The following is an 18878-nucleotide window of genomic DNA, read 5'->3' on the forward strand; positions in this document are numbered from 1 at the left end:
TAGAAATGTTGGCCCATATTGATAGGATAGCATCTTGCAGTTGATGGAGATTTGTGGGATGCACATCCAGGGCACGAAGCTCCCGTTCCACCACATCCCAAAGATGCTCTATTGGGTTGAGATCTGGTGACTGTGGGGGCCATTTTAGTACAGTGAACTCATTGTCATGTTCAAGAAACCAATTTGAAATGATTCAAGCTTTGTGACATGGTGCATTATCCTGCTGGAAGTAGCCATCAGAGGATGGGTACATGGTGGTCATAAAGGGATGGACATGGTCAGAAACAATGCTCAGGTAGGCCGTGACATTTAAACGATGCCCAATTGGCACTAAGGGGCCTAAAGTGTGCCAAGAAAACATCCCCCACACCATTACACCACCACCACCAGCCTGCACAGTGGTAACAAGGCATGATGGATCCATGTTCTCATTCTGTTTACGCCAAATTCTGACTCTACCATCTGAATGTCTCAACAGAAATCGAGACTCATCAGACCAGGCAACATTTTTCCAGTCTTCAACTGTCCGATTTTGGTGAGCTCGTGCAAATTGTAGCCTCTTTTTCCTATTTGTAGTGGAGATGAGTGGTACCCGGTGGGGTCTTCTGCTGTTGTAGCCCATCCGCCTCAAGGTTGTGCGTGTTGTGGCTTCACAAATGCTTTGCTGCATACCTCGGTTGTAACGAGTGGTTATTTCAGTCAAAGTTGCTCTTCTATCAGCTTGAATCAGTCGGCCCATTCTCCTCTGACCTCTAGCATCAACAAGGCATTTTCGCCCACAGGACTGCCGCATACTGGATGTTTATCTCCTTTTCATATCATTCTTTGTAAACCCTAGAAATGGTTGTGCGTGAAAATCCCAGTAACTGAGCAGATTGTGTAATACTCAGACCGGCCCGTCTGGCACCAACAACCATGCCACGCTCAAAATTGCTTAAATCACCTTTCTTTCCCATTCTGACATTCAGTTTGGAGTTCAGGAGATTGTCTTGACCAGGACCACACCCCTAAATGCACTGAAGCAACTGCCATGTGATTGGTTGATTAGATAATTGCATTAATGAGAAATTGAACAGGTGTTCCTAATAATCCTTTAGGTGAGTGTATATATGGTATTACTCTGGTTAAAAACAGAAAGCATGAAATGCACACAGAAACAGTATTAATTTTTTAATAAATGCAACAATGCTCCAATTCTGATAACAGAATTCAAGTTTTTACAGATTTGGTTTACAAAAGGAATCACACACGTAACTGAGCAGTAAATCTTCCCTATGAACAACTTCAGAAAGTGACTTAAATAATACAGTACAAAAATAGACTGCTTCATCCTGACAGCGACTCATTCAGTAACAGTGGCACTGTAGTTATAGAAAACACAATTAATGTAAAAAACAAGAACAGATCCTGGACGCTGCTGAGTGAGAACAAACCCACACATTCAGAGTCTGAGAGTGAGCGAAGGCACAGCGGTTTCTCACAGCGAAACGCTTCACACTAAACCTGCGTCTTTAGCCATGCCGAAGAATATTCCTTTCTGAGCGATGAGAGTCGCCGGCGTGTCGAACTCTGCGATCTCACCTTTATCCAGAACAAGCACTCTGTGTCGAGAGAAAAACATGCAGGTGTAAGAATTGAGAAATTAGAAAATGCCGGACAGTCTGGTTGAAGAGCGACCAGACCCTGAGAGGACAAAGGAGCTCTCTGGAAATTAACATTTGAACTAGCCCTCGTGCACCATCGAGACGAAAGTCTCACCTCCGAGTCATCCTAATCTACATCTCTGTGCAGTCTGCTTGCCTATTGTCCTGTAGCCCATCCCAGCCTTGTGCAGGTCTACAGTTTTATCCCTGATGTCCTTACACAGCTCTCTGGTCTTGGCCATTGTGGAGAGGTTGGAGTCTGTTTGATTGAGTGTGTGGACAGGTGTCTTTTATACAGGTAACGAGTTCAAACAGGTGCAGTTAACACAGGTAATGAGTGGAGAACAGGAGGGCTTCTTAAAGAAAACTAACAGGTCTGTGAGAGCCGGAATTCTTACTGGTTGGTAGGTGATCAAATACTTATGTCATGCAATAAAATGCAAATTAATTATTTAAAAATCATACAATGTGATTTTCTGGATTTGTGTTTTAGATTCCGTCTCTCACAGTTGAAGAGTACCTATGATAAAAATTACAGACCTCTACATGCTTTGTAAGCGGGAAAACCTGCAAAATCGGCAGTGTATCCACTGCTTGATTGTTTATATCATCGCAAAATGTAAACTATATTTTCGTCCAGCTGTACTCTGCTTAATGTGACTATAAGGCATGAATCTATTAATATGTTATAAATTTAAACATGTGTGTGTTAATGTTTGTGTGAGAATGTTTGTGACTGTGTGTGAGTGTGTGTGTGTCTGTGTGTGTATATCTGTGTGTGTTTGTGTACCTGGTGTAGTCCATGATGGTGTTGAGTCTGTGGGCGATGGTGAACACGGTACAGTCCTCGAACTGCGCGTGTGTTTGTGTGTCTGTGTGTGTGTGTGTGTGAGAGAGAGTGTGTGAGTGAGTGTGTGTGTGTGTGTGTGTGAGTGTGTGTGTGTGTGTGTGTGTGTACCTGGTGTAGTCCATGATGGTGTTGAGTCTGTGGGCGATGGTGAACACGGTACAGTCCTCGAACTGCGCGTGTGTTTGTGTGTGAGTGAGTGTGTGTGTGTGAGTGTGTGTGTGTGTGTGTGTGTGTACCTGGTGTAGTCCATGATGGTGTTGAGTCTATGGGCGATGGTGAACACGGTACAGTCCTCGAACTGCGCGTGTGTTTGTGTGTCTGTGTGTCTGTGTGTGTGAGAGAGTGTGTGAGTGAGTGTGTGTGTGTGAGTGAGTGTGTGAGTGTGTGTGTGTGTGTGTGTGTGTGTGTACCTGGTGTAGTCCATGATGGTGTTGAGTCTGTGGGCGATGGTGAACACGGTACAGTCCTCGAACTGCGCGTGTGTTTGTGTGTGAGTGAGTGTGTGTGTGTGAGTGTGTGTGTGTGTGTGTGTGTACCTGGTGTAGTCCATGATGGTGTTGAGTCTGTGGGCGATGGTGAACACGGTACAGTCCTCGAACTGCGTGCGGATGGTGGACTGGATCAGGTCGTCGGTCTCCAGATCCACAGCGGCTGTTGCTTCATCCAGAACCAGGATCCTCGTCTTCCTCAGCAGAGCTCGAGCCAAACACACCAGCTGCCTCTGACCCACACTGAACACACACACACACACACACTGTACTGTATATACTGTACATGCTCATAGTGCAATACATTACAAACACACCAGCTGCCTCTGACCCACACTGCGCACACACACACACACACACACAGTACTGTATATACTGTACATGCTCAAAGTGCAAAACATTACAGACAAACACACCAGCTGTCTCTGACTCACACTGAACACACACACACACACACACACACACACACACTGTACATGCTCATAATGCAACACATTACAGACAAATACACTACTAGTCAAAAGTTCGGAATAATTGATATTTTTTTATATTTCTAAAAGAGTCTCTTCTGCTCATCAAGGCTGCATACATTTGATCAAACATACAGTAAAATAGTGAAATATTATTGTAATGTAAATCATCTGTTTTCTATGTGAATATACAGTAAAGTGTAATTTATTCCTGTGATCAAAGCTGAATTTTCAGCATCATTACTCCAGTCTTCAGTGTCACATGATCCTTCAGAAATCACTCTAATATGATGATTTGATGATCAAGAAACATTTATGATTATTATCAGTGTTGAAAACAGTCGTGCTGCTTCATATTTGTGTAGAAAGCATGATACACTACCATTCATACAGTTTGCAGCAAGTAAGATTTAAAATAAAATAATACTTTTATTCAGCAAGGATGCATTAAATTGATCAAAAGTGGCAGTAAAGACATTTATAATGTTACAAAAGATTCTATTTCAAATAAATGCTGTTCTTTTGAACTTTCTATTCATCAAAGAATCCAGAAAAATAAAATGTGACACGGTTTCCACAGAAATATGAAGCAGCACGACTGTTTTACAGAAAAAAATCTTAATTATTCCAGCCTTTTGACTGGTAGTGTATGTAGAACAGAAATGTGAATGATCTAGGGCTAGATGATTTAGCTTAGAAAAAAGTTATATTTTTGCCATTGAATGACAGTTATTTGATTGTAAATCTGTTGTGGTATGAAATAATGGTATGAAATAATGCCCTGCCATATTTGTGCTGTATGATTCAGTACCTGAGGTTTTCTCCTCCTTCAGAGCACTCCAGGTCCAGTTTTAAAGGCTGGCTGCTCACAAACTTCTTCAGGTGAGACTGTTCCAGAGCTTTCCATAATTCCTCATCACTGTATTTATCAAAGGGATCGAGGTTCATCCGCAGAGTCCCAGAGAAGAGAACCGGTTCCTACACACACATCAATCACACAGCGGAGTTACAGTCACAGGACACACACTCATATTTACAGCGAAACTAAATCATCAGCATGTCTCAATGCTGAGAATGAGCAGTGTGTGAGAGAGTCACTAAATGTCACATTTGTTGATTATATATGTGTTTTTTAGTGCTTTTTTTTCATGTCACCAAAGTAAAAAATAGTTTTACTTGCTGGCATAAATGATAAATTATTAATTAAAATTAAATAATACAAGCAGCACAATCCTGCTATTAATGCAAATAAATTGAACATGCTACAACATTAATATATTTGCTAAAAATAATATATTATAAAATTATATACGTATATATATATATTTCACATTTTTTAAACAGTAAGGATTTTAAAATTACTTATTTTTTTTAGCAATGTATCATGCAATAAATTATATATATATATATATATATATATATTTATTTATTTATTAATATAATAGTAATATATTTTTTATTTTAACTTTTATGTATATATATACACACACACACAACATATATATAATGTTTTTTAGTAATAATATATAATTTAATAATTATATATATATATATATGTATATGTATATGTATGTATATATAAAAAATTAAATTGTATTACTATTTTTTTTCCTGGAAAGATACACTGCTTTACAAAAATTACAACATTTTTGAATCTGAATTTGAATAATTGTTGAGTAGTGAGCGCTGAATGCTGCTCTGCTGAGCAAAACACATTAAATCACACGGCAGAGTTTTAGTATCTGCTAAAAGGTGAAATGAGGTTAAGAACAGGTTTTACTAGAGAGAAAACAGAGAAAACAAACAACAGGAAAAAAGCACAATGTTAATAATCTGGACCCAAACGAACAGGCCATTAGCCTCAGTTGAACAGGCTCATTATCAGCGCTCATGCTTTGGCTTCATCGACCGCCAGCAGAAAAACAATCACGATCCACTGCTTTATGGCTCTGAATGGGGAAATGAGCTTTTTCTGCTGACCCATCATGAGTGCAGCAATAAACAGCTGTGCTAAACTGAAACCAGATGCTAGCACACACACCTGAGGGATGATGGTGAGCTTGGATCGGAGGTCATGAAGGCCGATCTCTGAGATCTTCACCTCGTCGATCACGATCTCTCCATCCGCCGCTTCCAGAAGACGAAACAAACACAGAGTCATCGACGACTTCCCGGCTCCCGTCCTTCCCACGATGCCGATCTGCAGGGAATCATTATATGAAAATATAATATATATCACAGTAATGATGTCACAATCAGTGTGACTCCTCAGATTTAATCCACACATATCATCCACTGGAGGTCACTGGTCATGTTAGTGTATCAAACACTCAGATATAGGTATTTATTGCCAATTAATTTACATTTGAACTCATATTATATTTAGCTTTGCTCATATTAGGAAGCCTACTGTCATCTTTTACAGAATTACCCACTAATAAGGGTAAAATAAATATTTTCCATAGTTCATATTTTGGGCTCATCTGCTCGTCTGTATATAGTATACTTGATCAATAATCTGTAAACTGAATCTGATCTTTTAGGCCATGTCCACACTAATACGTTTTCGTTTGAAAACATATATTTTTCTCTCCGTTTTGTTCTTCTGTCCACAATGAGACGGCGTTTTCATTAAATGCATAATGAATGGAATCATTTGTTGCCAGATGTCCTGAGTAAAATGTCAAATCGCTATTTGTACTCGTTGTGAATACGCAGGCCACAAGAAGTAATTAGGTGGGGTTTTTTTTGTTTTTTTTATCACTTTTACTCAGGCCATGCTAGCTGGCAACAAAGGATTCCATTCATTATGCTAAGCTAAGCTAGCACCGACCCTGTCAAACTAAAACAATGCATGCACTGAGACAAAAATGCATTTGCCCACCTATCTAAATGTGGGAAAGACGGTGAATAAGTGTTCCTTTAATGAAAACAGCTTTTTTGAAAACGCACTCCAGAGTGGATACATTTGACTGTGGACTTGTGGACTGTGAAACCGGTGGTATTTAAAAACGATGACGTAAATTTAGTCATGTGACGCATATTGTACCAATAGATATTCATGTTTATACCAGTATTGTGCCTGTTATGTGCTAAAATATTCTACATTGCACACTCTTCCTATCACAGTCCTGCAAAGATGACAGGATTTACTCACATTTGCTGTCCTGCGCAAATACATGAGAGCAGTTTTAGACCAAACACATGGTGTCTGCGTGCGGCCTGGACCGCATCAGTGAATGGTGAGATCTTTTACTAAATAAAATGATCCTGTCAGAAGAATTGTGTGATAACTTCATTATTTATTTTTCCATCTGAATCATATCAGTGATCTTTTGTGGGGTTTTACACATGCGCAGTAAAGGTGAATTTAGCGTTTTCAGGCGTTTTTCAAAAGTTTCTCATCCACACTGAAACGTCCGAAAACGCCTGAAAACGCTAGTGTGGACGGAGAGCGTTTATAAACGAAAACGCCGTTTTCAAATGTATCCGGATTAACGTAGACGTAGCCTTAATATCACTGTTTCAGGCATTTTAAGTTTATTTTTTCCTCTCACTGTTTTTCTTAAAAGTCCCCCTGTGGTGAAAATCCAGCTTTTAATGTTGTTTATGTGTCTATGTGGTGTTTTTAATGTGCTTTAAGACAAACCATGTGTAAATTCATAAGTCGACTCCATTGCTGAGTATTTTCTCCTTAAAACTGCAGTGAACCAAAGACAGTCTCAAAAACACGCTTTGAAATCGCTGGTGTTTCTGACGCCACAAACTACCTTGTAACCAATCAGATCAACGTGTGATCGTCAACCAGTGGATCTCTGAGCTGAGTGAGTGAGTGGAGGCGGGGCTCATTTGCATATTCATAGAACCGTGCATACTAAATGAGGCAAGGGTGTCGAGTTACATTCAAGATATTTAAAGCCATGAAGACATTATTTTCAAGGAAAAAACTTTTAAATATGTCAGTTTGGTGATCAAAGATGAGTTTTAAGGGATAAAATGATTGACTACAGGGGGACTTTAAGCTTCTTCTGACAGCTGATCCACATGTCAGGCTTAAAACAGATGTAAACCTGACAGATCTACAGATGTTGGCTCTATAAGCGTTGAAGAAGCGAGGCTCCTGACCTTCTCTCCTCCCTTGACCTTCAGAGAGACGTTCTTCAGCACCAGGTCCAGTCCTTCTCGATATCTCACGCTGTAATCCACAAACTCCACGTTTCCCTGGGGAGGCCAGTCTGACGGCGGGCGCTTGTCCGGCACGACCCATGGAGCCTGTGGAAACCCACGGTCCAGTTTAATCTCTTACATCAAATGAGCTCACAATAAACCGCAAACATGATGTTCTTCCTCAGTGTTTCTGTCCTGTTTTCCAGCACAAACATCTAAACATTCATAAATCAAATATATATGTGTGTGTGTGTGTTTAGCTATGATTGAGGACCAAATGTCCCCACAAGGATAGTAAAATTTGAGATTCCCTAATTTTGTAAGGACTTTTTGCTGGTCCTCACAAGAAAAATTGATTGATAAACATAATAAAATGTGTTTTTTTGAAAAGGTTAGTGTGAGTGTGTTTGTTTTTGTGATTTATGAGGACAGAAATTTGCATAATGACATGGGTATTACACTGGTATTACAACATATATTACTTTTATAACGTTATAAGATTTTACATGTTCTTCCTCAGTGTTTCTGTCCTGTTTTCCAGCACAAACATCTAAACATTCATAAGATACATTCATTTGAAAAGCAAAATGACTGAAGATATAAAAAAAAAGTGAGTTTATGATTAAAACAAGAACAAATTACTGTCAGTGGGGTCAGAAAAAACTGTTTTATTTCTTACTTTTTACTAGTTACTTATTTTAGGGCTGGCTGATATTCATTTAACATTAATAGGGAAGGAAATGCTTTTCACATATTAGATCTTGAGGATGAATGTAAACATGTATATCTGTTTGTTCACTATTAATTTAGGGCCCCATGAAATTCATTTTAATTTCCCCTAAATTCTGTGTTTTCCATTTTATAATTTTTTTGGGGATTCTGCCTTTAATGATTCAAGACAATTTTATATAAATTTTAACAATTTATTTAAGCTTCTAAAATGTAATCAAATTGAAATATAACAATGAATTTACAACAAAACATTGCATTTTTATGTTCTGGCAAATAAGATGCTGCACAACAGAACTGTATAAATTTAAAACATGGATGAAAGAATATTTTATAATTGGTTGTATGATATTCCTTAGAAATATTATTATTATTATTACTTTGAGAAGTATATTTTAGTATAAAGCAGTGCCATAATTTCTTCACGTTAAACCAAAATAATAGACTTTTATTTTGAAGTTTTTCTGAAATGAAACAGTGAAAAGCTTGTGAAGTGACTCTGGAGATTAAGACACTTATTTTCCTAGTTTTCTCAAACTACCGTCAAAGAGTAAAGTAAATTCTAGAGCAGTTTTCACTGTTTCGACATCATTTTCACAGCGCTGTGTAAAGCGGACCAATCTCATGCTGATGTTCAAGAGCAAATCAATCAATCAAATGTTTATCCTTAAGAACATGAGCATGTGTGTGTTGTACTGTACCTCAGTCGGTGTTTCTGAATACTCCTTCACTCTTTCCACTGCTACTATGTTGCTCTCAAGGTCAGAGGTCATCCTCACCATCCAGTTTAGGGACATAGTGACCTATACAGTAGAAGTAAAAAGTGTTGTTGCAGAATACAGGCGCTTATAGTGGAAAACAACTACGCATTTCTCCCTTGATCCTCTGTTTCACAATCTTTCTTTATATTAAATGTGGCATTGCATACTGCAAATATTATTGGCTCTGTAATATATTACTTATGCTTGTCTATAGTAAGTCACTTTGGATAAAAGCATCTGCTAAATGTATACAGTACATGTCAAAAGTCTCTTCTGCTCACCAAGGCTGCATTTATTTGATCAAAAATACAGTAGAAATTGTGATATATTATTAGAATGTAAATCAGCTGTTTTCTATGTGAATATATAGTAAAGTGTAATTTATTCCTGTGATCAAAGCTGAATTTTCAGCATCATTACTCCAGTCTTCAGTGTCACATGATCCTTCAGAAATCACTCTAATATGATGATTTGATGCTCAGGAAACATTTATGATTATTATCAGTGTTGAAAACCATTCAAAAGTTTAGGGTCAGTAAGATTAAAAATCATAATAATACTTTTCTTCATCAAGGACGCATTCAATTGAAAAAAAGTGAAGGTAAAGACATTATAATGTTACAAAAGAATCTTTGCTGTTCTTTTGAACTTTTGAAAGAATAATAAATAAATAAAAATGTATCACAGTTTCCACTGTTTTCAACATTGATAATAATATTCAGAATCAAAATCAGAATCAGAAAGAGCTTTATTGCCAAGTGTGCTTTGCACCCACAAGGAATTTTTCTTGGTACTGAAGCTTCCAGTGCACATATACAAATACAAATACAACAAGAAACATAGTAATACAAATTTTTAAGAATAAAATATATAAAAAATAAATAAAAATAGTATAAAAGTAAAAAAGTAGGGTCACTACTACTAATATTAATTAGAAGAACCATTATTAATAATTAATAATGCAGCAAATCAGCATATTAGAATGATTTCTGAAGGATCATGTGATATAAAATTGTACAATATTTCACAATATTCCTGATTTTACTGTATTTTTTTTTCCAAAATAAATGCAGCATTGCTGAGCAGAAGAGACTTCTTTTAAAAATATTAAACAATAAACATCAACTTTTGACCAATAATGTAAAAGTAAATATTTCTCCTATTTAAGTCTCATGTTATTTGTGTAAATTATGGAAGCTTGTTTCCGCCACAGAATAAAAAATAAAAAAGGTAATTGCGACATTTTCTCACAATTCAGACTTTTTTCTCACAATTGCATGTTATAAATTTAAAATTGTGAGAAATAAAGACTTTTTTTCTCAGAATTGCATGTTTATATCTCACAATTCTGACTTTAGATCACAAAATTGTGAGATAAAAAGTCACAGTTATCTTTTAAAAGGTTTTATTCTGTGGTGGAAACAAGCTTCCATTATAAATACATCATGAGATGTAGTGAAAATGAAAAAGAAATGTTTTCATGATAAACAACAGTATGAATACACTAATGTTAGTGCTACAGATGAACAGTATTATATGAACTATTACACATGACTAGTGATTATAATAGATGAGTGTGACTGTACCTGTAGAGCGTAGGATACTGACAGACCCACCAGACCAGGATTCAGTTTATCCTTCCCGACCGCAGCGAACAGAGCAGCAAACAACACAATACAGTTCCCGATAAACTCGATCCGAACCCCCAACCACCTGTATTTTATAAAGTCAGAATTGCGTCATATAAAGTTGCAATTGTGTTATAACGTCAGAATTGCGTGATATAAAGTTGCAATTGTGTTATAAAGTCAGAATTGCGTGATATAAAGTTGCAATTGTGTTATAAAGTCAGAATTGCGTGATATAAAGTTGCAATTGTGTTATAAAGTCAGAATTGCGTGATATAAAGTTGCAATTGCGTTATAAAGTCAGAATTGCGTGATATAAAGTTGCAATTGCGTTATAAAGTCAGAATTGCGTGATATAAAGTTGCAATTGCGTTATAAAGTCAGAATTGCGAGATATAAAGTTGCAATTGTGTTATAAAGTCAGAATTGCGTGATATAAAGTTGCAATTGTGTTATAAAGTCAGAATTGCGAGATATAAAGTCGCAATTGTGTTATAAAGTCAGAATTGCGTGATATAAAGTTGCAATTGTGTTATAAAGTCAGAATTGTGAGATATAAAGTCGCAATTGTGTTATAAAGTCAGAATTGCGTGATATAAAGTTGCAATTGTGTTATAAAGTCAGAATTGCGTGATATAAAGTTGCAATTGTGTTATAAAGTCAGAATTGCGTGATATAAAGTTGCAATTGTGATATAAAGTCAGAATTGCGAGTTATAAAGTCAGAATTGCGTGATATAAAGTTGCAATTGTGATATAAAGTCGTAATTGCGAGATATAAAGTCAGAATTGCGAGATATAAAGTCGTAATTGCGAGATATAAAGTCGTAATTGCGAGATATAAAGTCAGAATTGCGAGATATAAAGTCGTAATTGCGTGTTATAAAGTCGTAATTGCGAGTTATAAAGTCGTAATTGCGAGATATAAAGTCGTAATTGCGAGATATAAAGTCAGAATTGCGAGATATAAAGTCGTAATTGCGAGATATAAAGTCAGAATTGCGAGATATAAAGTCAGAATTGCGAGATATAAAGTCAGAATTGCGAGATATAAAGTCAGAATTGCGAGATATAAAGTCAGAATTGCGAGATATAAAGTCGTAATTGCGAGATATAAAGTCGTAATTGCGAGATATAAAGTCGCAATAGTTAAATGATTAAAGTCGGAATTGGAAAGTCTGCATGCATCCGAGCGAGTGTGGGCGAGACCGAACCAACCTGTTGGACACGATACCAGGGTAGTAACTCTTTTGGTTCTCATCCACTTTCATATCGCTCATGAGAACGAAGGCACCGTGGCGCCCGTACGCGCGGATCACGCTAGTGCCCGTGATGGTCTCCGAAAAATGAGAATATATAGGAGACCTACTGACAGACTCCAGCCTCTTTAGCTGACGAGACGTGGCCACATAAAACCTCTACGGAGGAAAGAACAAGCGATTACACAAACACACAACAGCAGGAAGATTACATAATTATACATGTACGAATGAGTGAGGATTCAGAAAACACACTCATCGTTTGACAACATGCATTTATGCTCTGAGATTTTTGCTTTGTCGAAGTCTTTTATTAAAGGCAAATTTCAAAATGCTTTAAAATTAACAAGATAATATTGCAGGTTTGTCTGAACTCTAGGAATGTTTGGTCAGTTTACTACTAACTAAGAGACTATTTATAATAATACTATTTATTATAAGAGAAAATGCCTGATCAAGATAAATGTGAAATATTTCATGAGCTTCTATATAATAATTGTATATATTTTCTTTAAAAAAAATCTTATGCACAATACAGTGACATGAGATTATTTATGTTTCTGAAAGAATCTCTAAATGAAAGAATCATTTATTAGATCAAAAATACAGTAAAATACTGAAATATTATTGCAATTTAAAATATCTGTTTTCTATGTGAATATACAGTAAAGTGTAATTTATTCCTGTGATCAAAGCTGAATTTTCAGCATCATTACTCCAGTCTTCAGTGTCACATGATCTTTCAGAAATCACTCTAATATGATGATTTGATGCTCAAGAAACATTTATGATTATTATCAGTGTTGAAAACCGAGATACATTTAATTTTTCAGGATTCTTTGATGAATAGAAAGTTCAAAAGAACAGCATTTATTTGACATAGAATCGTTTGTAAGATTATAAAGGTCTGTCACTTTTGATCAATTAAGTCTGAATACAATTATCAAAATTCTTCTGAATATCAAATATTACAAACTATAATAAACTGTATGTGATTCTAGTTAATCCGCACATTCCTTCATTGAGACAAACCGTTTTAAACATGTTCAATCTTTAATTTAGTTTCTAGAATCCTCACCATAAGCACTTTTAATCAAACAATAATTCAGAATGCAATTCTCTTATTGAAATATTGAAAAATAGCATTCACATTAAGGGATCAAATATAAATGGGATCAAACGCTATCATAATGTTGTAGTGTTTGGTTTGGCTTTGTGCATTTCTGAATATAATGACATATAATGTGATATTTCGGCTGCATGCGACAAGCGATTCGCTCAGAAAACACAGAGCGCTTCAGAAAGCCAGTTCGTGCCATGCAAAGAGATGAGGAGTTACAGTACAATCAGGACAGATGCAAGACCAAGTTACAGTTATGCAATGAGAGATTGAGGGTTTAGTACCGATGAGTTGAGAATCACTGCTCTCCACGACACCAGATAGAGGCCCGTAAACATATGAAACACCGTTATCAACCGTTATCAACTGTGTTACAAACCGTAATGCTGTTTATCTCTCCACTACTTGTGATTAGCATCTGAACTGGTTAGGAAGAACTTAACACTACTTTGTTAATATAGTCTAAATATTAGTAGATACTGACCACCAAACACACTTCTAATGTGGATTATTATTTTCCATATGCCAGTTCTTCCAGTAAAATAACTACATGCCAGGTATGAGTTAAAAGTCCAGTTGAATCACAGTCTGTTACGCGCGCTTGCATTAGTACTGATGAAATGATGACATTCACACAGCAAAACACTTCACAACTTCATCTACTCCTGCAAAGCTACTGTAACTCTACTGTAAAACGCTGTTCTTTACCCACATACTCATACTGTTGATTACATTGTATTTCCATACAGGCGGATATACAGCATTATAATTAATAATAATTAATTATTGCAATAATGCAATCATTTATTAAATATAATAATAATAATAATTATTATTATTATCATTAATGTTATTATTACTACCACTATTATCATTGATATTATTAACCAATAATTTTATTAAATGATATATAGATATACATTAGAATTATTATAAGTAGTCATCATTTAATAAATGATTGCAATATTCTATTATTATTTTGTTGTAATAATTTAAATCATATAATAATTATTATCATTATTAGTAGTAGTATACTTAAACATGAACTTTATAAAAATAATGTAATAAACTATTGCATTAAATTATTATTGTTGTTGTGAATAATAATAATAAATGATTGCAAAACTAATGATCATCATCATAATACTCATAATCATATTAATAATTTATTAAATAATATAAAATATTATAAGTGAAATATTATTATTATTATAAGTAGTAGTAGCAGCAGTATTATATAATTTAACAAATTATTGCGATAAAGTATTACTATTATTATTCATTTCTTGCAGTAATTTATTAAATTATATAATAAAATAATTATAATTATTATTAATATTATTATTATTAATAGCAGTATTATATTATTTTACATATTAATTCAATAATGTATTATTATTTTCTTGCAGTAATTTATTAAATTATATAGTAAAATAATTATAATTATTAATACTATTATTATTAGTAGCCAGTAGTATTTTAGTATTTTTTAATAATAAAATGATATTTAAATGATATAATTATTACATGAATATATTAAATTATATAATAATTATTGTTATCATTATTATTCTTATTAGCAGTGGTAGTAACAGTATATAATTTAACAAATTATTGCAAAAATGAATGATTACTATCATTATTATTATTAGCAGAAGAAGTAGTAGAATATAATTTAACAAATTATTGCAAAAATGAATTATTATGAATTATTATTATTATTACTTTTACTCAAATGATTCATAATTGAATATAAAACAAAAGGAGTGTATTCTTTGGGTAAAGAACAGCATCATCTGAGAGTTCAGTGAGTCGAGTCTCTCTGTTCGTTCACCAGAGTCTCGACTCCCTGACCGCACCAAAACCCAGTGACCAAACCACACACACGGTGTAAAAACTACAACACTACGACAGTGATAATAATGCAGCTAGAACAGAACATCAACACATGTTAGCATGCTGTATTAATGAGTTAGCAGACTTGTTCCTATTTACCTGGACCCACCAATAGAACAGCATTAACGGCACTATGACTATGAGGAACATAGGGGTGAGGACAGAGCAAACGAGCAGCACATTTACTGTGTACCAGAAAGTGCGCATCCAGATATCAATATTATCTGGAATGAGCGAGTCTATAGTGTCCACGTCTTTGCTGAAGCGGTTCAGGACCCGGCCTGAGGGAGTGGCCTCGAAAAAGGCCTGTGGTGCCCTCAGGATGCCCTGGAGCATGTGGAGGTGTGTGTGGCGGGCCGCCTTCAGTGTGCTGTACGCCCGGCACAGTAAAGCGTTGGCCAGAATCAGCACACCTGCGCATAACGACACACACAACGAGGAAGAGGAGGGTTAGTCCGGTTTAGCCCTCGCTCGTCTGATTCACACTGGCTCGGCAGACAGGCTGCTAGGGCTGGGCTTCCACGCCGGTTTCACCATTACCTTACATTTCAGGTTTGATTCACAAGGTTGCGATTTGATTCAATTCCGATTTTGATTCACAAGCTTGAGATTTGATTCAATTCCGATTTTGATTCACAAGTTTGAGATTCGATTCACTTTCGATTTTGATTCACAAGCTTGTGATTTGATTCAATTCCGATTTTGATTCACAAGCTTGAGATTCGATTCACTTTCGATTTTGATTCACAAGCTTGTGATTTGATTCAATTCCGATTTTGATTCACTAGTTTGCGATTTGATTCAATTCCGATTTTGATTCACAAGTTTGCGATTTGATTCAATTCCGATTTTTTATTCACAAGAGTGTGATTTGATTCAATTCCGATTTTGATTCACTAGTTTGCGATTTGATTCAATTCCGATTTTGTTTCACTTCCGATTTTGATTCACTTCCGATTTTGATTCACAAGCTTGTGATTTGATTCAATTCCGATTTTGATTCACAAGTTTGCGATTTGATTCAATTCCGATTTTGATTCACAAGTTTGAGATTCTATTCACTTTCGATTTCGATTCACAAGTTTGCGATTTGATTCACTTCCGATTTTGATTCACTTCCGATTTTGATTCACAAGCTTGTGATTTGATTCAATTCCGATTTTGATTCACAAGGTTGCAACTTGATTCAATTCTGATTTTGATTCACAAGTTTGAGATTCGATTCAATTCCGATTTTGATTCACAAGTTTGCGATTTGATTCAATTCCGATTTTGATTCACAAGGTTGCGATTTTGATTCACAAGGTTGCGATTTGATTCAATTCCGATTTTGATTCACAAGCTTGAGATTCGATTCAATTCCGATTTTGATTCACAAGTTTGAGATTCGATTCACTTTCGATTTTGATTCACAAGCTTGTGATTTGATTCAATTCCGATTTTTGATTCACAAGCGTGTGATTTGATTCAATTCCGATTTTGATTCACTAGTTTGCGATTTGATTCAATTCCGATTTTGATTCACTTCCGATTTTGATTCACAAGCTTGAGATTCGATTCAATTCCGATTTTGATTCACAAGTTTGAGATTCGATTCACTTTCGATTTTGATTCACAAGCTTGTGATTTGATTCATTCCGATTTTGATTCACAAGCTTGAGATTCGATTCACTTTCGATTTTGATTCACAAGCTTGTGATTTGATTCAATTCCGATTTTGATTCACTAGTTTGCGATTTGATTCAATTCTGATTTTGATTCACAAGTTTGCGATTTGATTCAATTCCGATTTTGATTCACAAGTTTGAGATTCTATTCAATTCCGATTTTGATTCACAAGTTTGCGATTTGATTGAATTCCGATTTTGATTCACAAGTTTGCGATTTGATTCAATTCTGATTTTAATTCACAAGATTGCAATTTGATTCAATTACGATTGTGATTCATAAGTTTGAGATTCGATTCAATTCTGATTTTGATTCACAAGTTTGAGATTCAATTCACTTTCGATTTCGATTCACAAGCTTGCGACTTGATTCATTTCCGATTTTGATTCACAAGTTTGAGATTCGATTCACTTTCAATTCACGAGCATGTGATGCGATTCAATTCAGTTTTTTATTTTTCGATTCACTTCCGATTTCGATTCATGAGCATGTGATGCGATTCAATTCAGTTTTTAATTTTCCGATTCACTTTTGATTTCGATTCACGAGCATGTGATTCGATTAAATTCCGTTTCTAATTCACAGGCTTGTAATTCGACTAAATTCCGATTTTGATTCACAAGTTTGTGATTTGATTCACTTTCCGATTTCGATTCACAAGCATGAGATTTGATTCAATTCCGTGTTTAATTCACAGGCTTGTAATTCGATTCAATTCCCATTTTGATTCACAAGCTTACGATTTATTTAAATTCCTATTTCGATATACAAGTTTGATTTCAATTCACTTCCGATTTGATATCGATTCATTTGGATATTTATCAGGTACAGCACGTCAACATCTAAAGCTGTAAACGACACTCCTGTCTGCAGTTATTTCTCGATCGCGTTTATGCTCATCGAACGGCTTGTTTTGACATTATTGTTCTCCAGCTGTTTTATTGACGGTTGAAACACTGATTGATGGATTACATGAGACTACAATGAGATTGAGTTCAGGAAGCTGTTCTGAATCTTTCATCATTTCCTCTGATGTTCACTGATGTTTATTTGCTGCTGTAACTAGTAGTGAAGAGGAAGAGATGATCGCTTCATCTGTCACACACATTAAAGAGACACAAACACACATTTATTGCTTGAATTTTGCTATGAAATTGGCAGAATTTGAAAGCTGAGACTTTGTTCCATATCAAAATTAGCAAAGCAGAAAGATTAATAAATGGCAGGCGCTACATATAATGTTTAGTGAAGTTTTGTTCACACAAAGACCAATCTAAGAGTCAACATCGGTTCATCAAAATGAGAATCGATAACAATCGAGAACTCAATATTGTGACCCAGCCCTACAGTCTGTGTGTGTGACGCCACGACTGGAGAAACACTGAAACTGAACTATGGTGGATGTCTGTATGCAAACACACACACACATCTGGGAGAGAAACACACTCAATTCAAATGCAGGAACTGATAACACTTTCAATGCAATATCAGCATCTGCCAAATGCAGAAATGTGAAAGACAGAAAATGTATTTAATTCCCTGCCTGTGTTTATGATTCTCAGATATGAACATTGACCAGGCTCCTCAAAAACAATCAGAATTTGTAAAAAATAAAAAGATTTTACATTATACTATATAAAATGATATCTCATAGCTCAGACACACTACCGTTCAAAAGTTTGGGGATTTAAAAAAAGAAGAAGAAATGATTACTCTTATTCATCAAGGACGCATTAAATTGATCAAAAGTGACATTTATAATGTTACAAATGATTCTATTTCGAATAAATGCTGTTCTTTTGAACTTTCTATTCATCAAAGGATCCTGAAAAAACTAAATATGATAATAATCATAAATGTGTCTTGAGCATCAAATCATCATATTAGAGTGATTTCTGAAGGATCATGTGACACTGAAGACTGGAGTAATGATGCTGAACATCAGCTTTGATCACAGGAATAAATTACACTTTACTGTATATTCACATAGAAAACAGCTGTTAATATTTCACTATTTTAATGTATTTTTGATCAAATAAATGCAGCCTTTGGTGAGCAGAAGAGACTCTTTCAAAAAACACAATTATTCCGAACTTTTGACCGGTAGTGCAATAACATCTTTTTCCAAGGATTTGATGAGAAATGTTTGAGTTCATATTGAAATGTCTGTCTTTTGATCGCAGACATTATTGAGATCTGA

General features: G+C 35.4%; 1 protein-coding gene across 1 annotated transcript in view; it reads right to left on the minus strand.

The window, feature by feature from the left end:
• Window positions 1-1157: 1157 nt before the first annotated feature.
• abcc3 (ATP-binding cassette, sub-family C (CFTR/MRP), member 3) overlaps window positions 1158-18878 on the minus strand; it is an 84732-nt gene continuing 67011 nt past the window's right edge. The window contains exons 24-31 of the mRNA XM_084134601.1: window positions 11954-12153; window positions 10695-10821; window positions 9049-9150; window positions 7577-7723; window positions 5493-5651; window positions 4263-4429; window positions 3030-3224; window positions 1158-1601 (exon numbers count right to left, since the gene is read on the minus strand). Of these exons, the coding sequence (XP_083990727.1) occupies window positions 1493-1601; window positions 3030-3224; window positions 4263-4429; window positions 5493-5651; window positions 7577-7723; window positions 9049-9150; window positions 10695-10821; window positions 11954-12153 (1206 nt within the window). The 3' untranslated portion in view covers window positions 1158-1492. The remainder of the gene's footprint in view (window positions 1602-3029; window positions 3225-4262; window positions 4430-5492; window positions 5652-7576; window positions 7724-9048; window positions 9151-10694; window positions 10822-11953; window positions 12154-18878) is intronic.

Source organism: Abramis brama (genome assembly GCF_963993115.1).
Source record: "Abramis brama genome assembly, chromosome: 14".
NCBI classification, from domain to species: domain Eukaryota; kingdom Metazoa; phylum Chordata; class Actinopteri; order Cypriniformes; family Leuciscidae; genus Abramis; species Abramis brama.